The sequence below is a fragment of the Candoia aspera genome, chromosome 13, assembly GCF_035149785.1.
Source record: "Candoia aspera isolate rCanAsp1 chromosome 13, rCanAsp1.hap2, whole genome shotgun sequence".
Lineage (NCBI taxonomy): Eukaryota > Metazoa > Chordata > Lepidosauria > Squamata > Boidae > Candoia > Candoia aspera.
Window position 1 is genome coordinate 10119202 of NC_086165.1, and position 21204 is coordinate 10140405.

General features: G+C 38.7%; 2 protein-coding genes across 2 annotated transcripts in view; both read right to left on the reverse strand.

The window, feature by feature from the left end:
• LOC134504781 (nicotinamide riboside kinase 2-like) overlaps positions 1–21204 on the reverse strand; it is a 256317-nt gene that overhangs the window by 64922 nt on the left and 170191 nt on the right. The gene's annotated exons all lie outside the window — the stretch shown is intronic.
• LOC134504809 (NAD(P) transhydrogenase, mitochondrial-like) overlaps positions 1–21204 on the reverse strand; it is a 62308-nt gene that overhangs the window by 25450 nt on the left and 15654 nt on the right. Inside the window, exons 5-11 of the mRNA XM_063314197.1 lie at positions 17235–17322; positions 15505–15593; positions 14846–15033; positions 14037–14170; positions 10903–11094; positions 3818–3971; positions 764–925 (exon numbers count right to left, since the gene is read on the reverse strand). Of these exons, the coding sequence (XP_063170267.1) occupies positions 764–925; positions 3818–3971; positions 10903–11094; positions 14037–14170; positions 14846–15033; positions 15505–15593; positions 17235–17322 (1007 nt within the window). The remainder of the gene's footprint in view (positions 1–763; positions 926–3817; positions 3972–10902; positions 11095–14036; positions 14171–14845; positions 15034–15504; positions 15594–17234; positions 17323–21204) is intronic.

Here is a 21204-nt window from a genome sequence, read left to right on the forward strand (position 1 = left end):
AAAATCTTTAACCACCAACAATTCTCACAATAATTTTTTAAAATAATTTTAGAAAGAAAATAAACTAATACAAACTAATATATAGTAAGAAGAAAGAAAGAAAGAAAGAAAGAAAGAAAGAAAGAAAGAAAGAAAGAAAGAAAGAAAGAAAGAAAGAGGGAGGGAGGGAGGGAGGAGGAAGGAAGGAAGGAAGGAAGGAAATCAAAGAGAAAGCTAACAGTTCAAGAAAAAAAGTAAAAGAAAAATAGAAAAGAAAGAAACAAGATACAAAGAAGTAGCTTCCGATTTTCTTTACAGCAGCTGTAAGTACAATTATAAGTCTACCTCTTAGTCTATGGTTACAACATACCTCCTTTCTATAATCAATTCAGTCTAATTATCAAAACCATAAATCGTAAGTTCATTGTTTTCTGTTTCACACAAAAAGTCTGTAAGGGGAACAGCTCTCATAAGAATTAAGCAAACTCAATCCTGAGATTCCCTGAGATGACCTTCAGGAACCTGGAAATGTGGAGAAACTTGCTGATGCTGAAAAACGAGCTACCATCATGCAACCTAAAAATAACAGGCACTCAACAGCAGAGAAGTGGCTGCAGCTAGAAAATTACCAAGTTCAAGAAGAAAGATACAGATGTGGCCCTTCTTGGCTGTTAGACCTTTAAGGAAAAGGAACTTTGTTTTCATTTTATTCACAAAGCTGCTGTACAATCATTACTACACCAAGTATTAAAACAAAGAATAGCAAAGCAAAGGCTGGACATACCAGAGATCGCATTGGTCACTGACATGAGAGGCGAGTGAAGAGCAGGTGTAACACCCCAGACTGTGTGGTAGCCCACAATTCCAGCAAGACCAAAGGTGGTCACCATTTGGGTAAAGGCAGAATTGGGAGAGACGAAGCCCAACCCTAAAACTGATGTCAGACCTAAAGAAAACAACAAGCACTTAGGATACTCAAGAAAGCACTTCCCCCCCCAAAAGATGCCCTGGTTAGGGTCCATCCCTGTTTCTGACATTTTAACCTTGACAATAAAAACAGGCCTAGGAAGAAAGGATATGAAGACTTTATGGATGTAATTCACATTCCCCCTTTTTCCCCCCAAATGTTGACTTGTCTGGTTAAAATTCACTTAGCCAAGTTGTCTGTTCCAGAATACTTTGGCCTCCGGATGTGGAAATGCCAAGAAATAACGTTTTAGACATGACAAAAATGTTGTTTGAACAAACCTTCAAGGGACAATGTCCCAAGAATTACAAAATGAAAAACGGCTCCAACGTTCCCATTGATTTCTTTACTCGCTTTGGAGAAAAGGCTTCTATTATAGCATCTGAAAAATGTTAAAAGAGGCAGACCACACAGGAATTTCAACAATATCCAATGAGAAAAAGCTGCAGTTACCTTCTCCTGCTCCTATATATCAGCCTTCCCCAGACTAGGCAACTTCCAGATGCATTTCACTACACTGCTTGGGTTTCCCAGCTACCATGGGTACTGTAGTCCAGCATCTGGAGGATCAGGCTGGGGGTGACTGCCCTATATTATTCTTTGATACAATATAATCCTAATCTGGTGGACCAACCTATGGCTTTTTAAAAAAATTTTTAGGTGATTTGCAAATTCTTGGGTGTGGTCCCTTGAACCTCTCCAAAGATAACTACTGAATTGATAGAAGGTACACACATGGACTGCATGGGAATTATGCAAATTAGCTGTGTACCATTCATTACATTAAACCCAGTTTTGTCTTTCCCTTGCCTACTCCTTTATCCTGGACTATTCTGTCTAGGTTGGACCATTCACATGTACAATTGACCACCTGGACCCATAGTCGATGAATGCTGAGGAAATTCCACATGTAAATCAGTTCAATACCAAGGAAAACATTTTAAATTTTAATTATATGCCATTTCTATGTACCAAATAAAATATGGATAATTAAATGTCAATATCTTTGTTCTGCAAAACCAACTTGTAACAATGATAGGTAGGTAGGTAGGTACGTAGGTAGGTACGTAGGTACGTAGATAGAGATAGATAGATAGATAGATATCACAGTTTAATTTCTTAATTCACTGAGATGGTATAATTGGCCTGTTGCAAGCATCATAAAGTGCTTGCTTTTCCATAGCCTGATTGCCAGAGGTTTTCCATATTCTAAAGGCATGAACAGTCAATTCTTAAAACATGATTTTCCTTCCCATTCTCAGAAAAGAATGTACCAGAGCTGTGCTCAAACATATGGTTGGAATAATACCTTTTACAGCTTCCACTAAAGCATTTTGCCATTCCCTCCCTCATTCCTCAAAGCTGGTATTTTTGAAAGTAAGGCAACCTGCCTCAGATAAAGAAAATTACTGAACAGATGGGAATTAAAAATCGGCCTGAACTGCTGCTGCATTCCTCAGAAAGAATGTGGCAGCAGAATTGGGCAAAGATAAATACATATCACACAGAATGTTTATTCAGGACACCCCTGGAAGGTCACAAACCAATGCTTTACAAAGAAAAAAGAAACCCTGCATTTTTTCCCACCACTTTTTGTTCAGTTTAATGAAAGAGATTTTGATTTCCCCCCCTCCCAAGGGAGAACATTTCAGTGAAATTTCCAAGGTGCACGGCAGTGTTCTTGCACTTATTTAGTGATTAGGAGGCTAAAGATGTGAGTGAATGTCCTGTCTTTCATTATATAATCCTCTCTTCAAATGAACCACTATTTCTCTGCTTCCATTAATCTCAAGGGAAGGCATCATAACGGAGGTCCCCCAAAAGGGCTTTCTCTGATTGAGAAGTGTGGGTAGCTCCAGAGACTGGAAAGATGTGTCACAGAAAAGAATAGCATCAGAAGGAGCCCACGTATCACCTCCAACAATCAAATCAGTTCAAGACTACATTCAAGGAAAACTTGAAATAATTTCTAAACTTTTGTGACAAAAAGGTAGAAAAACAGATGCCTCTTTCATAGGCAGAGAACATTTTTGAGAAATGGCAAGGCAGATTTCAGTGCAGCATTATCACAAAGCAAGACATGGACAAGGAGCAATCGTTTGAGGGTGATCTCCAGTCCAACTAACAATCAGTTGCATTTTCTCCAAATACAGAAATTCCATTCTTAATTATCAGCCTTAACTACTATTAAAACTGAAGTCCCATACAGTCTTACTTCAAAGGACTTTCTATCAAACACTCATTAGATATTTATAGGGATGCATGCAATTTAACTCCCTGTATTTACATAACCTTATTTTAAACTTAATCCTAGGAACCTGGCCAGCAGAAATGGATGATAGAACTGAAAGCCATCACAATATTTTAGGGGGATAAATTCCATAAGTTAATTGTATATGAAAACATTCCTAAAGTCTGGTATTAAGCACTGAGGAAAATGAGATGATGAAATCTTTCATTCAAGTTTAGCAAGGATCAAGTCCTACAAGGAAATAACTGACAGTTTGGAATTAGATTCTGCCTATTCACCTGTCCCACCTTATAGCTTTTTGTTACTGCTTAAGATTAGTAAACTGAGTGAACTTGGCTGTGGATTCCAAAGTGGAAAATAGCAGGCCACACCCACCGATGTTTTAATCAAAGTCAACCCATTCTATCAGCTCTGTCTGGGGTGGGCTCCTTGGCTACAGGATACTAGCAGCAATGTAGCAGATATTTTTAATGGACTTTTGAGATGATGTCTCATTTTTTAATTATGATTCCTTTAGCAAATTTCTTAATGCACACTACAATGAACTTTGAGAAAGGAATTCTTACTTTAAGAGAGAGAGAGAGAGAGAGAGAGAAAATAAATATAACATTTCGAAATACCTGCCGTATATACTCCGGCTGAGGTCATTGTTTTTGTAAATGGTGAAACGGCTGCTAGTTTCTCTGCTTCTAGTTCCTGAACAGACCTCTGTTTAACTGGGGCAGCAGGTGGTAAAGTTTTAGGTAAAGGTGCTGGAAACAGTTTTCTCCCGTCCTGTAGCAGAGACAGTAGGATGAGTCCTTAAAAATAACACATGTAAAATAGTGTGGACAGATTGAGTCTAGATGAGTCAAAAGCTAAAATTTAGCCCAAAGCACCCCTTTGTTTCCCCCTATCTATGGCTGACTCACAAAAGTTGGTTCTGAACTCTTCCATCAGCCAAAGTTGCTTCAGGTCTTTACAAAAATTATGCAGACACACATCTATACATAGAGATTTAGCTGGCTAATACATCCCCTCTCACTTCCAGCACTTGAGACTAGATTTAAGCCAGGAATTGAGAATCCATGGTTCTTCCAATGTCACGGATTCCCCACGGGTGCCATGATGATCAGGGAGTAAGAAGCTGGGGATTTAATTCATCAATCTTCAGAAGACCACCAGTTTCCCATACCTGAGCTAAGTAAACTCACCTTCTATTTTCTTTTTTTTAAATAAGAATTTTATTAAGTTTGAAACAAAGATAAAAACTACAAAAAGAAAAAAACTACAAAAAAGAAAAAAAAAGAAAAAAAAACTAGAAAAGTGTGAAACACAAGAAAAAAGAATTTTTGGAGATTACATAAAGAGGTAACTTCCAACTTTCAACAACAAGAATATACAGCAATTTCCATAATCAATCCCTTTTTCTATATCAAACCAAGATCACATTATTTCTATAAATCATTCCAGTAGCACATTATAAAAATCACTAAACACAATTGCTCCTTCCACTTATATTAAAAGAAAAAATATATAAACCTCCAAATCAACTTCCCCCCGAAAAAAACATTTATTTAATTATTTCCTTCCTACACTTTTCTATATATTTCTGTCCACTATACTAGAAATCAAATTATAAAAACATTTAAATTGTTTACTTTTATAACTAATAATACTATAACAACCTTAACTGTATTAAACCTAAAACCAAGCAATTATTATTACAAATCTTAAAAATCAAACAAACCTTAAAAGCAGTCCAGTAAATCTTAATCGAAATCATTAAAGAAAGATAAAATCATACAAGCCTGAATATCTATCCAAATAAACATTCCTTGTTCTCTACCCCACCTCAAAATAAAGCAAAGCATTTACATATCTCCATATTCCACACAAGGCATTTTTCATACAGAAATCAAACAGCCCAACTGCCAACCTTGGCAACTCAGACTTCTCAGCAAAAAAGCCTCCCACAGAACAGAGCCTCTTCTTTCCCATAACATTCCATCAAAAAAAACTGCATTTGTAATTTGCAACTCAGACTGTCTCTTCAACCCCTTCAACACCAAAATGTAATCGTCACCTGGCATTTCAACAAGAGCTTCAATCTCACTGTCAGTAGAAACATCTCTATCTTTGTTAAAATCTGCATCTTCTTCCACAATGTCCTCAGGCAGATGACACATTTTAAAGCTGATATTTTCTGCAATGTCCCAAATATCTTGCAGAATAGCTTGACAGGTATCATAACAGATCTGTTTAAACTCACAGTGAAGCTCAGAATGGAACTCTGAGAAAGTCTTCTTGAAATCCTCCATGTTTCAGGCAGTAGATTATGGTGCCACCTAGATACATGACTAGCGAGAGTAGCAGTTAATGAATTAATGGAAAATTTCCAAAAGTTGTTGACATAAGAGAAAGTACGGTAACAAGCAGCTCCCAGGGAAAGTGGAAACAGATAGCTGAAGATTCAAAACAGCAGATTCAATGTGTACAAAAATTAAATCCTTCAAATTCGATACAAAAATAACAGGGAGACAATTATTTATTCTCAATCCTCCTCAATATCCAAATGGGAAAACAAGCCAAAGCTTTAAAAGATTTTTGAAAATTAATCCCAAAAATAACAACAAGCACTAAGAGAGATCGCTTCTCCTTGCTATAGAAAATCTCTCTTAGGGTACATAACTTTAAAATATATATAAATTGGGTGATTTAGAAATGGGGTGGCTCGACCTAGTGTCCCTTAAGCGCAGCTTGGAAATGATGACATCCCAGCTTCCTGGTGGCTCTTACCTGATTGGTGCAGACAACGGTTTGCGATACTTGGGCTGCAAATTGCCATTCCAGAGGGCAGATAGGATGATTCCAAGTGTTTTGTTTCTGTGAAATTGCTCTTGGGCTTCAGGAAAAAGCCTGCCCAAGCTCCCCCACAAAAAACCCGCCACTGTCAGTTCTGTCTGCAGAGCTCACAGACACAGCTGTTCAGTCAGCCATGTCCCCACCGGAAGTCCCTCACCTAAATCAGTGCTTGGTTTTCCATTCTTCTTTACAAATAATTTTTTTAGTAATAACTTTATCAAACATTACAATTAAAAAGATAAAAAATACAAACTAAAAAAAGGAAAAGAAAAGAAAGAAAAAGTAAGAATATAGTAAAGAAAAAGAAATGAAATATATAAAGAAATGACTTCTTCTTTCATCATAACAAGTATAAACAATTTTAGTAACTTATCACCTTCTCTTAAAATATAACAAATGATCTCTTCTTCCCATATCCCATCTCTTATTTATAAACAAATCCTTAAAACCTCATCATTTCAGTCCTGGTCAGCAAAAGAGTCCCCTTTTCAGGAGAAATGGGCGGTGATAGAAATTTGAAAAATAAATAAATAAATAAAAAGTCCATTAAGGGTTACCAGAGATAACAAGATATCTATTTTAACTTTGATCAAATAAACCAACTGTATATTCCTTTTACTTTTAACAATCTTGATCTTTAATCCCTTCAAATAATGTCTTAGAACTTGATTTCTTTTCATTTTTTCTTTGTCCCTTCTCACAGAATCCTTCAAAACTTTAACAGGCCTCTTTTGTAAATCCAATATAGGAAAGTTATCCAGGTCACTTTCTTGGTTTGTTATTTGTATACCCCTGTTAATAATTAAGAAATCAGCTGGTTTCATTTGTATATCCAACGTGGCATCTTTTCCATATCATTCTTGTAGTCTGTCATTTTTAAATCCACTTTCAGATCAGTCTGTCTTGTCCGGTAACATCTTCCATAACATCTTTTAAACACAGTCTATCTATAGAGGCAGACACTCTTAAAATTAGCTTCTGGGTCCACTGTATAAATATCCTTCATCCCATGTTAAAGTATTTTGCTCATTCTGTATTAGTAAGTCAAATTAAAGTCAAATTTACTTTAATTGTAACCTTTAGTTCCTTCTGGTTCCCTCTAGTGTCCAACCTTCAAAGTCCCATCTTATCATGTTTTTTTTTTCTTTTTAGAATTCAAAACAACAGCATTTTCCCATGGAAAAGATTAATTTCAAAATCTTATTTCAAATCCATCTGAACTCTTAGTCCATTTACAGTTTTCCAAAATCAACATTCTAATCACTCTTTTGCTGTTTATTCCAAAAAAAAAAAAGAAAAAAATTAAGTCCTTAAACTTGTATTTAAAACTTCTTTTCCTAAGGATTGAAGGAAACTCACCTAGTACTACAAAACCTGTCGATCCAAAGATTCCTAATAGTTGAAAAGCAATTAAAGAGCAATTTCTAAAAGTGATTAAGAACTGAGGCTTGGCGAACCTTATTCTTGTGTCCAAGTTAGATTAATTTAGATTAACTGTCCAAGTTAGATTACAGCTGTGAGTTTGATTGAAATCCCTTGACTCCCAGCTGCTCGACTCACAAGTTGACCATAAAAGCCTCAGTTCCTTCAGTCCACTCATGAGAAGCAGCTGTCCAGAGTGCAAGTGGGAGAATCTCACAATTTCTCCTTTTTCTGGAGAGACTTCACTGGCCAGAATTCACTGTCTGGCTCCCTATCTCCGCCATAATGCCATCCCCACTCCTTCAGGGATGTCTAGTTCATCATGAATCCTTACCGGAAGTCGTCTTCTTTACAAATAATTAATTATATGCATACATTCAACTTGATGGTTTTGAGACTTGAAGTCATTAAACTCGGGCTTTCATGGATTCCAGGTTAGCATTTGCAACATTTAAAACAGAAACATACTATATTATGCTATGTTCCAAGATGTCTTGGGATGGAGGATACAGCCTCTGGGCAAATGACATTTAGAACAATGGGGAAGGTTGGACTGCATTTGGTTAGAAACATCTTCTCCCTCTGGGTTGTATTAAGATCTAAGAAAACAATCTAAAGAAGGGGTACAAAATCAGTTTTGCTGGATCAGACCAACTGTCTGTCTAGGCCAGCAACCAGCTTCCCAAAGAAGCCAACAGGGTAAGACAGCCATCTAGTATGGTGGTTAAGATGCTGGATATGGACCAGGGAGAACCATATTTAAATCCCCATTCAATCATGGACCTTACAGAGTTACTTTGAGTCAAGTATTCTCCCAGTTCAATCTACTGCACAGAATGGTTGTTGTGGATAAAATGAAGGAAGAGAGTCATTTACACCTGGAATTCCCAGTGGAAAGATGGGCATAAATGCAAGAAATAAATAAATGAAGCCATTAAATCAGCTTTAGTAATAGCATTTCTGGAAGCCCCCAAGCAGGACTCAAAGGCTAAAACAGTTCCAGCAAATCATTCAAAACTCTATCGCATCTGATGACATAAGTTCCACTTGTTAATTTTAATATGGGTTTATTAGCAAAATAATGTAATTTCCTCCAGCCCAGTTTTCAAATTATTGGAGCCTTCAATTCTCAGAATCCCCAGGAATGATACTGTCAGTTGAAGCAAATGACCATGAAGACAGTGAAATAATTATGCAGTTTGTAAAGAATTGATTGATTGATTGATTGATTGACTGATTATGTGCCATCAAGTCATTTTCAACTCCACACAGTTGAAATTGAATTCAGTTGAATTGATCTCCATAATGATCTATCCCTCACCTGTTTTTTTAAGTCTCCCAACGGTGCAGATATCACCCCCATAACTGAGTCCATGCACCTTGCTACTGGTCATTCTCTTCTACTCTTTCCTTCCATCTTTCCCAGCATTAGAGCCTTTTCCAGAGAGCTAGGTCTTCACATAATGTGTCCAAAGTAGGATAATTTGGGCCTGATCATTTTGTGCCTCAAGTGAGAATTCTGGGTTGACTTGTTCAATGATCCACCAGTTTGTTTTTTGGCTGACCAGGGTATTCTCAGGAGTTTTCTCCAACACCAAAGTTCAAAGGCGTCAATACTCTTCCTATCCTGCTTCTTTCAAATCCAACTTTATTCCATAGTGTATCACAGGGAATACCATGGCTTGTACAATTCTGATCTTTGTAGGTACAGACACATTGTGGCATTTGAATAACCTTTCCAAGGCCTTCATGGCTGCTCTACCAAGTGCCAGTCTGTGACATATTTCTTGACTGCTTGTTCCTTTACTGTTGATGGTTGATGCTAAAAAGCAGATGCTACCCATCATTTTGCTATCTTCATTGTCAATTCTAAGGCTGGTTGTTCAAGAAGTACTTCCATTCTGTATCTCCTGAATCTGTTACCAATCAGTTTCACTAAATCATCCTGATTTCTAAGAAAAACTTATCTCTGTAAATCTGTATTACCTCCTAGCATTAAGCATCCACAAATGTTTTAGTTTTCCTTCTAGGAAGGATGCTACAATTCTGTGAGGGTTCTGCCCTTCTCTGTACCTTTTGCAACACATAAGAGCATTTTTACAATAATGAGAATTATTTGTGGTAATTCCAGTGTGGCTACCTCAAAGAACTGTAGAACAGTATTGCAACAACAGACTTTTGGTTTTCTCATTGTAATCCTTTATATGCTGTGATGGTGCTTTGTTGAGATGATCTTTTCTTTGAACAATCTAGCCTTGACTACCTAATATCTCTTAATTAAAGGTAAAGGTTTCCCTTGACGTAAAGTCCAGTCGTGTCCGACTCTAGGGGGCGGTGCTCATCTCTGTTTCAAAGCCGAAGAGCCGGCGTTTGTCCGTAGACACTTTCCGGGTCATGTGGCCAGCATGACGACACGGAACGCCGTTACCTTCCCGCCAAAGCGGTACCTATTGATCTACTCACATTTGCATGTTTTCGAACTGCTAGGTGAGCAGGAGCTGGGACTAGCAATGGGAGCTCACCCCGCTGCGCGGTTTCGAACCGCTGACCTTCCGATCGGCAGCTCAACGGTTTAACCCACAGCGCCACCGCGTCCCTTCTAATCTCTTAATTAGTCAACCATTAAATCACAGGTTGATAATTCTAACTGTGACTACGGGAATGTCCCGCAAACTTTACATCACATAGTGACTGAATGCCCCCTCAGAAGGTCCCCTGGCTCCCTGCAAGAACTACATCATCTTAAGGGCACTGCTGTCCAATGGCTAAAGGATCTAGATATTCGGCCATAGGCTTAGCCACTCTAGTAACTGCTCATACATAACTTAATTCTATTTATAATTTTACTCAGTATTGCATGCTTTAAAATAATCTACTGTGCCAATGTTTTATATTTTGTGCACATTTTATATTTTGTTCTGTGAACTTTTATGCAATAATGCTGTATTCTGCTATGCCATATGAAATAAAATTAAATTAAATTAAATCACATTCCTGAAACTAATCTTCTACAGTATATGTTGCTTGACTATAACTGACCCTTCTTGTCACTATGGTTGATTTGGAATAGGAGGAACAAAAAGGTGTGTAGACAATGTGTAGACTACTGATGCTATTTTTTTTTCCAAAAGTTTGTAACTGAGATAAAATGTAGTCTGAGTGCATATATAAACTAGATCTATGTCTATGTGACATTTAAAAAAATGAAAGAAGGCAGAAACAGAAGAGAAGACTGGGAGAAGATCCAGTGTTCAAGTGGATGGAACCAAACTCCATGCTTTGATGTCAGTTGCAAAGCTAGATTCAAGACAAAAGTGAAGAATCAACTGCAATTTGTCTTAAAAGGCCTTTATTCTGTCTTCCATTATAGTGTTTTGCATGCCTTTGTTAAACTGTTCATTAAAGAATTTTTGAAGAGGAGAGGAAAAAAAAAACTCACCTTCATGACCATAGTCCCTCTTATGACATGATCAATCGTCCCATAATCAAAATCATCTTTTGGCTCAACGTAAAAGTAATCTTTGCTGGGGGAAATAGCTTTTAATAACTTCAAGATGTTGTTTGAATAAAGGCTACTGGCCTGGGTAGCCATTCGGCTTGGCAAGTCCGTGTAACCAATGTGTACCACGCCCTGGGGGTGGGGAATGCAATAAACAAGAACTTAAAAACATCTTTTTCATGTAATGCATTGACACGATTTTTAAGGTGTTTAGCCCAGACTTGATATATCCTTTATAACGGATGGTAAATCAGACCTTTACTGACACTTTATTTTGTAAGTTAAGGGCTTATTTTTTACATAAACAGCTTGCTCTTACCCTTGAAGGAGGGGGAAAAAACGCTTTTCTCTTTGACAGCGAGCCAATGGCAGAACAAGCTGGGAGGCCTTTCGGGGAAGCTGCTCCACAGCCATATGGTGCTTATTTCAAGAGTTAAGAAATCAAAACACACTTTAAAAGTCTGAAAACACCTCTTGGACATCTGATGCTATCATGGTTACATGCTGTGCTTCCCAGATTAATTGCACTCCAATTAAACCCCGAAAAATAAGGGGAGGTTTTAGATAACCTGGCTTGCGCTATTTTGTCAACAAAGCCATTTGGCCTGGGAGGGGAAAAAAGGAAGAAATAATATCCCTTTGCAATTGTTTCAACAAATTAAACCTTGAACATTATAATCCTCAATTCTTAGGGGACTTTATGATCTCAAATGATGCCCCTTAAAGACATAGTAAGTTCAGTTAATTGTAGACATCACCATCAAAATAACTTATTTTGAGCTGAGATTAAGAAGAGATGCTTCAAATACAGGTCAGATTCAAGCACTGCACTGAACTATAACAAAGGTCACAGGGTGAACTGAGCCACTGTGGTACAAAATTGTTTCATGATTATGCCAACACAGCCAATTACAGACTGAAAGAATCATAGTTAAACCAACTACTTCATATCCCAACAGCTGAATCTAGTCATAGTAAAAAAAAAAAAAAGTGCCCAAATATCTTTTTCTGGGCTTGGTACATACATGAAAAGTCTGGTTTGACCTATTTAAAGAAAGCCTGAAGGTTATGGTGTCCTTTAAGGGCAGTTTTTTTTTTACTTAAGCAAGTTAGCTTTTGTTCTCATTTTTATATACTGTAAATGCAGATACGGCAGTCTGAAATGCCATGTGTTACTTGTTCAAGAGTGGCCAATTGGCTTCTTTTAGTATTATGGACATTGAGAGCCAGCATGGTGCAGCAATTAAGGTACTGGACTAGGAGCAAGGAGTCTGTCTTTTCTTAGACATGGAAGCCAGTTGAATGACCATGGGCAAGTTGCTCTGCAACTAAGTGGGATAAATGCTAAAAAGGAAAACAGTGTATTACAGAGACTGTGGATGGGTTCCCATCATCCTAAACCATGACTTGTTTTACTGCCCAAGCCATAGTAGCATAGTTCACACATAAGGTGAAAGAAAATGCATACAAAATCTTTGCAACAGAGAAAGTGGACAAAGGATGCCCAGTAAGATCTAAGACTGGGAAAATGCGAAACTGAGGAAAGTCAGATTTAATTTATTCATCCTTACCTAAATCCTAAGGGAATAAAAGATATAAGAATGTATAGAATGGTGTTTCTCAACCTCAGCGGCTTTAAGATGTGTGGGTTTCAACTCCCAGAATTCCCCAGCCGGAATGCTGGCTGAGGAATTCTGGGAGTTGAAGTGCCCACATCATAAAGCTGCTGGGGCTGAGAAACACTGATAAAGAATATATGCATCCCTTACCCAAAGAAAAGAGTGTGGTTTATTCAATAATTTAGTGGTCCACAATTGGAGGGATCAGAACATAGACCAACGTCTAGCAGCCAAAATGACTGAGTTTGCACAACCTGGTAAAACCAAACCAGATAATGTCACACTGTAGTTTACTGCAATATACACACCCAAATTTTGTATAAACCTTTTCCAAATCCCATTTGCAGTCATAGTTGCCTGAAGTTCTACTTTTCTAAATTAATAATAAGCTGCATAGTTGCAAATAGAGATGTTGGTGCCTTTTTTATGAGCAAGGAAATGAAACTAAATCCAGTGCCACTTTTCTTTTTTAGCTGAGTTCCAGATAATACCAATTTCTTGTTAATCAAACTCTAGAAAGGTTTTTTTTTTAACCATTACAGATATTGATATTTTAAAGCATGTAGCCATGCTTATAAAAATCAGAAAGCATAACAGTTTCAAAATTGGGAATGCATCTGAATAATATTCAAGCGTGGTCCCGTTTTTTTTAGGCAGAGGAGAAAAAGATGTTCTATGACATTAGATTACCATTCTTTAGTAAATAATAGTGGGGAGATGTGGCCAGATCTGAAGGAAATGTGAAATACTGTTTCTAGAGTGTCTTTATTTAAGCCCTTGCACTAATGCTTGTACTTACAAAACGTCTGTAAAGGCCATAGGTTTACAAGATAGCTGTGGTTGTTTTAACTACAGTTCGTTGAATAAGCCAAGATGTCTGATTTTAGGAACACCTTAAACCAGGGTTTCTCAACCAGGGTTCTGTGGAACCCTGAGGTTCCACAAGAGGTCAGTAGGGATTCCCTGGGAGATCACAATTTATTAAAAATATTTTTTCAAATTCGGGCAACTTCACATTAAATAGGTAAGTGTCATTCTTTATTTTTACTTTAAGAACACTGTTACTGCATATAGATAGGCCTACCCATGAAATGAATATAATACTTTTGTAACCTCTGGCCTATATTTGAGCCTGAATGTGTAGGGGTTCTCCAAGGCCTGAAAAATATTTCAAGGGTTCCTCCAGGGTCAAACGGTTGAGAAAGGCTGCCTTAAACCATAAGCTGTGACAAGCTACTTTTTGGTCCCTGGGGGCTGTACAACATCATTTGGGAGGGTCCTTCCTGGGCTGGGCTAATGCATAGTGAGTGCAGCCCACATCAGATCTTTTTAAAAACCCAGACCTTAAGATGCTTAATGTAGCTAAGAGGGTCTATGTGTGATGTTCTGCCACTTTGGAGGAACAGCAAGATAATACGTTTACCAAGGGGCCAAAATGATTGAAACAGTGCAAACCTTATGAATGTGAAGTTCTCCAGGTTGGGTGGTCTCCACATTGCCACCAGCCTCGGCAGCAAGATCTACTATCACGGAACCATCTCTCATGGATTCTACCATAGACTTGGTGATTAAGATGGGAGCCTTTTTCCCTGTGGCAAATGGCAAGAACAGCAATCAAAGACAGGAGCTCTTATTGATTTCACTCAACGTTTCTTTTTTTAAAAAGCCAATAGAACCTCAGGATTATTTGGATCATACCTGAGAGGGGTGGTTTGGTCTCAACAATTCCTACCTATTTCTACAATTTGTTTATTTATTTATTTATCTAATTTATCCCCGCCCATCTCCTCCTGTTGGAGGCCCCTGGGCAGTTTACAACAAGTGATTAAAACCATCAGAATAATACAAAAAATAAAATACTATAAAAATACTATAAATAGAAATAAAAATAAAGAATAAAAAATCCAAGCGATGAAACATCTAAAACAGTCCAAGTGTGGGAGGAGTGGTCTATAACAACCATCCCCATGTAACTCTATTCCCCTCTCCACCCCAAGTTTGTTGAGGTAGCAATTAGCAGTAGGAATACCACTCTGTCTGCTGCCTCTCCAAAACTGTACAGGAGCCACACCTCATCCCCAGGAAAAGAAAACCCAAATGATCATTACATTTTCTATCTATTTGCAGACTCCTCAAAGGAGAAAAGATTGGCTTCCTTGGCTTCCTTGACACCCATGTCAAGATAAGGGACCAAATTTTGGGCTTCCTGATTAGAAGCATACACTGTTAAGATCTCTGTTAATTGTGATGAAGTTGTGCCGTACCTGGAATAAGGGCTGTACTAATGACAATGTCCACCTCTTTGCACTGTTTAGCAAAGAGTGCCATTTCTGCCTCTATAAACTCCTTCGACATTTCTTTTGCATAACCTCCAACACCTTCTCCCGTTTCAGCAATGTTGACTTCTAAAGGTTCTGCACCGAGGGATTTGAACTGCTCCAAAGCTGGAGGCCTAGAAGTAAGCATAATTTCACAGTAATCAGTAGCTTGGATACTTTTCAGAGCATTGGTCAAGAGCATATAACTGTTTTTCAGTCCAAGCATCACATCTGACCTTTGAGTAACATGCCAGCAGATGCACTGCAAAATTCCTTGAATTTGCAACGGTTTGTTGATTTTCAGCTAGTATTATTATTACTACATTTATTTTATATCCCACCTTTCCTTCTCCCAGGGGACAATCAAGAAGGCTCACAACATACAAATACAAAAATACAAAGAAAAACTAATACATATTGTTAAAATAGACACAACACATATTTGAAAATCATAATCAGCATTAGACTGAACTAGATTAAAGTTGGCTGGTTCACTATAGGCAGCAAGCTAACAAGGGCAGAAGAGTATGCTTTTGATTCCTTTAGTGTTTGCATCCTGCTTTTCTTTCAAAACAGAAGCAGCCTGAGGATTGGAGTTACTCTACCGGGTATCAAATCCTCTAACGATAGCTCCCATCGATTTCCCTGTCCCAGCTGCCGCCAAGCCAGCCACTCCTCCACCGATGATCAGCATCTAGGAAGAAAAACAAAGGAACTCACAAATGGGCTTGTTAATGTATTTATAATTAGCCAAGGCTAAACCCTCAAAGTGACCAAGATGGCAAAATGCCCAAATATTTGTTGGGTGTTAATTGATGCATCATATGCAAAATGACTTTATCATAAGCTAAGAAGAAAGGAAGGAAGGAGGGAGGGAGGGCTGGCTGGCTGGCTGGCTCTCTTTTTTAGGAGATGAAACCTGCAGCTTGTTGGCATTTCTTTGTTTTTGCTCAGACCAAGCCACTAGGTTACCATGGTAATTGAGTACTTCCTTAAGTATCAGCAGGGTGAAGAGGTCGAACTTAATAGTCCTCAATTTGGGTGTTAAAAGCTGCATTGCCTGGGGGAGGAACCTTGCCTGGACTTGTTTTAGTTTCTGTTTCCTTTCTACACACAGCCTCTCTTCCCCATGCTCTCTGAGCGCGTGTGTGAATGCACAGCTTGTAAAATATATTTTTGTGCTTTCTGTAAATACATTTACTTTTATAGAAATGCCTGGTGTGTGATTTTTCTAATCTCTCGGGCCAAACGCTTTCCAGCATTCTGCCACACAGCTGCCAAATGTCTTTCTTCAAGACAATTGTGGTAACAGAGCTTCTTACAATAAGTAGACCTCAGACAACTGAGATACCCTGTTAGCCAAGGTTAGGATTTGCAAGCTGGATGTGGATGCCCAGTGTGCTGAATTTTGGCAGCGTGAAGTTCAGTCATTCTGGTATAATTTGCAAGGGTTTTAAGTATGGAAACTGAAACCAACTCCATCCCAAAGAAAGTTAAGAACCTCTCCTGTAATCAAATTTCAAACTTAGATCCAGAATTCCACCTTGGGGCCTCAACTGTCCTGTAGGCTTTAGGGTTTTTTTTGCCTTTGACCCTCAATGCATGCATCCATACATATCCTCATATACACTAGTGAAAGTTTTCTAGCTTTATCTCTATATATCACCTATCACCTATCATCTATATGTATGGGTTTTTTCCCTTTCCAACAGCAAAGGTACCATCTATGTCAAAGTAGACTAAACATTAAATGCGTGATCATTTCTCTATATTTCACATTTTAAAACTAATTGACAGCAACAGGTGGCATCAATCTACAGTAGACTAGTGTCCTCCAAAGTGGTCAATATCGGCCCCCAAGGGTCGATGGGGCTATCCATCATTGTTGTGGTGGTGGTTGTTATTCATAGTACTATTAGTTAAAATAGTATTTATTAAATTATCTTCATATAATAAATGTTTGGGAGTCGATAAACAATCTGAAATTTCATGAAGGGGTCAATAAGCTGAAGAGTTTGGGGACCCCAGATGTAGCTGACTTTGGAGCAGGGGAATGGCTGTTTCCTCTGCCTTTCTAATTTATGTCCATTATATCTTCTCTCCAAAAATGCAGCCTTAGTGGTGATGGGGGGCCAATATGTCTTGGAAAAAGGACACAGGGGAAGGGTTAGCCCCCATCTCAGTGACCTTGTGAGGACCTAGGCATGGGAACCCTGCAGCTCCTGCTGTTGTTTTGTCTTAAGAAAGATTAGATAAGAATTATTACCCATACAACATATGTTGGGTTCACAATTCTGTATTTTGATTATGCAGAGCACCATGTCACGAAGCCTACCTTTGCAGGAGGCACTTTTCCTGCTGCAGTGATTTGCCCAGTAAAAAACCTTCCAAAATGATTGGCTGCAAGAACTACAGCTTTGTACCTAGGAAAAAGAAAAAGGATGAAAGAGAGGAAAACACCTGGAGCTGCTAACCCACTAGGCATTTGGAATAAATAACCACAGACTAAATTAACTAATAGACAAAAAGCAAGAAAGGAATTCTTAGGCCAGTGATGGCAACCAACCATCTCCAACTAATAAATGGTCTGTGCAGGGGAAAAAAAAGATTGCATTTATTTATTAGCTGAGAAGCCATAGATACATATCAAAATCATCATCATCATCATCATCATCATGTCCTAACAGTTTATACCATTGCTTGTTACACCCTAATAAGTGCCTAATCAAAGGATATTTTTGGGAAAAGGATACCCATGCAGGATAAACAAAATGTTGCTTGACTCACAAACAGATGTCACTATCAGATGAACGTTTTTGCCTCTCTCTGCCCTCTTAGTAACCTGACGGTCTGGTTTGGCAAAGATAGTCATCCCTGTTTGCACTAGTAAAAGGCAGCTGGCAACAAGGCCCACAATTTTATAGCAATTGTTCCTCTCCCTCAACAGACAGAGGTCAAAAAAGGACCAACCCACTGCAAAATCACTATATGGTTATCGGTGCTTTGTTTTCATGGGGAGTTCTCTTCTTGGGAATTCCTCAGCCCCAGTGCAGTAGAACCAGGCTGGGCAAGAGACAGATTTGTTAGTAGAGTGGTTTGCAAAACAGGATTTCAGACTCTTAACGTCCTGACCATAGTAAATGTTTTCTCCACCTCTTAACTTATATTATGCTAATTTGGGAGTGTGTTCTCCCGGTTCACCAAAGTAGACTTTTCTGTAAAAGGACCTTTTTGCTTAGTTGTGGTGCTGATTTCTACATTCCTAGGCTAAGCATCCTGTTCCTTAATTTTTATTGTCTGCCCATTTGTTTGAGCCAGTATTACATACCTGGCTCTACTCTGGTTGGTAAATCTCAGTGTTCCAAGACAAAACTAAAGTGGATCCCACAAGCCTGAAATTGTTGTCTCCATTTCTGATTTAAAAGGTATGTGCAGCATCTTGGAAGCATTCAAGTCCAGTTCCTGATAGATGGCCCTTTTCCTTCCTTCCTTCCTTCCTTCCTTCCTTCCTTCCTTCCTTCCTTCCTTCCTTCCTTCCTTCCTTTTTTGTGCTCAAGAATACGCCACGAAGGATTGTAACTATTTCATATGAAAAGATTTGGTGGCACAGATCAAAAGGAGTAACAATGAGTGTGTTACCATACCTCAGATTTAGAGATTCACCCTTGAAGTAAAGGAATATAAATCTAAAAAACAAATACACGTTGTCCTTAGTCTATCAACTGATCTAATAAATGTTATAATCCATGATTCACAGGGAAAATGGGGAATGGATGAGTTCTCCATATTCCAAATTTCAGTGGGGCTCCTATGGGGCCTTGGCAAGAACTGAAACTTCATAGTAACATATGAAGTTTCTTAAGTTTCTTTCTACTGTCTGATCATTGCTCCATTTAGCCCAACCTAGCAGAAACTCTCTAGAATTTTAAGAAGGAATTTTCCCAATCCAGTTTGGGGATCTGAAGGATTGAACTCAGAACTTTTTACTTGCAGAATAGGTGAAAGACCACTCAGCTACTCTTGGAATTGTTGGATGTTATAAATTACTGAAGAATACTTATTTTGGATTAGAAAACAAAATGATTACATCTTGTTCTCTTTTTTAAGCAATAAGCAAACTTTCTGACTGGAGGCAAGGAAGGGAAGGCATATGTTTGAAAGTATGCAAAGGAAATTTACAACCAAAGATGCCCAGGTATAATGATTCCAATATAAACAATCTCTGGAAAATCAGTACAATGTTTCCTTCTTCACTGTATGCAGGACTCAGGTGATCAATGATTTAAGAAGGGAATTCCCCCTTTCGTATACATGCAAGGAGTCACTGCATCGATTCAGTCTCTCTGAAGGGTTATTCAGTGAGAAGCTGACTCACAGGCCACTTTCTGAGCAGCACCGTGGTCACTAAGAATCATGCTGGAACTGCTAAACTAAAATGAGGGTTGCAAAAAGGTGGTTGGAAAACTGAGATGCTGGAAGAAGGTCTCACTGCTCTATGTCATTTAAGCCCCTGGGGCACTCAGGAGATGAGAAGAGCAGGTGGCCTAATCCGAGCTCCACTGCAGCACTAGCAGACTGAAGCCCATTTCTTTGCCTCTCTGCCACAAGGTATGCCACAAGACATTGATTAGCCTTAATATCAAGGACCTTGATCTGGAGGAGGCATAGGATGGGGTCATACAGTGCCCTAAGCTAATAATGTTATATCTTTGGATTTGGCCAAAACAAACGTATCACATTATCAGCTTAGTGTCCTGTCCAAGCCCACCACAGTGATTTCTAAACCATACTTTATGGCTTAGCATCTTTCAGAAACCCTACTATAGTTCATTAACAAACCATGGTTAAACAAAACAGCTTAGTACAGTTTACAAACCCAGCTAGAATAGGCCAATTTGGGAATTAATGCATGCGTTCTTAGGGCTGATATAAACACAGCATTACTGGGACAAACACAACAAATAGGCATGTTTTTAGTTACTAAATAGCAGCTGGAGGATGGCCCGAGCACCTTAAACCTTGGGGTCAAGGAAGAGAAAGTGTAACCTCTCATGTCCTTGCCATTCTATTGATAAAAGCCACCTAGAGGAGCCAACTGTTTGCAGTTCAAGGAGAGGCTCCCTAATAAAGGCCTGGGGCCCACCTGTCAAGAAAATTGCAAGGGTCTCTAGCAGCACAACCTTAAATGGGCAGAAATGGCTTGTCTATCTCCAAAACAGAGCTGGAAAAGTGGGGAAGCATTCTCTGAAGAGCCCTACCATTTTTACTCAGTCACTGGCTGGATCCACACATCATACTCACTGACTGTTAAACCATGGCTTGCTGAACAAGCCATAATTGGCTGGGTTCACACACAATACACAAAGACATAACCCAGGGTTTATAAACTTCAGTTATTGGGAATCACACAATGCTCCAAGACAAGCTAGACATACTGCATACCACTTACATCTTAGTGCAACATATGAACTCAATGTGTTCTAAAATTACAAGAGGCCCCAGACCTCAGGTGCTGCTTATGTAACACCAATTACGCACGCTAATTTCATATTAATTGCAATTAATGATTTATCTAATTTGGCCGCTTTGACTGATTCATGCATAGAGGGCATAGGAACTCTATTAAGCCTGAACAAACTCTGCTCATTTTGGGTTCCACAAATTCTTAATGCTACCACCTCTGGTCAGCAAGTTATGGTAGTGCAATAATGTGAGTCATGTGGCAAAAATCACAACTGCTTTCCAAACCACCCTAGAAAAGAAGTTGAAACTGAAGGAGACCAAGGCACCATTCTCAAGAAAATGCATCAACATCTGCAAAAGTAGGACCAGAATATATTTCTGGCCTTTTATCTTTGATGCTCCAAAACAAAATGTTCTCACGTTGGTTGGGACAAACAGGTGTAAGCCTAGTTACACTGAGAACTTACCTCACTTCGTCCCAGGAATAGAGCTACTATGTAAGAAGAAGGCCTTTTCAGCAAGGAAGCCTGAAAGCTGACCTAAACTGTCCCAGATCCCATCTCACAACTGAAGTGCTTTGAGGGAGACCATCAGTAGCCCAATTCTAATTACATTTCCTCAGGAAGAAATGCCAGTTTTTAAACAGAGTTGTCTGTAGGACTTCACATTGATGGTTCCATAAGCCAAATCTTTAGGGCAGGCTGGCGGTTGCGGTTCAGGAACAACAACACATTTGGAAGCAATTCATATTTGGAATCAATTTCAAAGCTGTTGAGACTTTTTTTAAATGAATACGTCTCAATGCTATACCAGTTAGGAAGACAGGCTGCGTCTTGAAATGG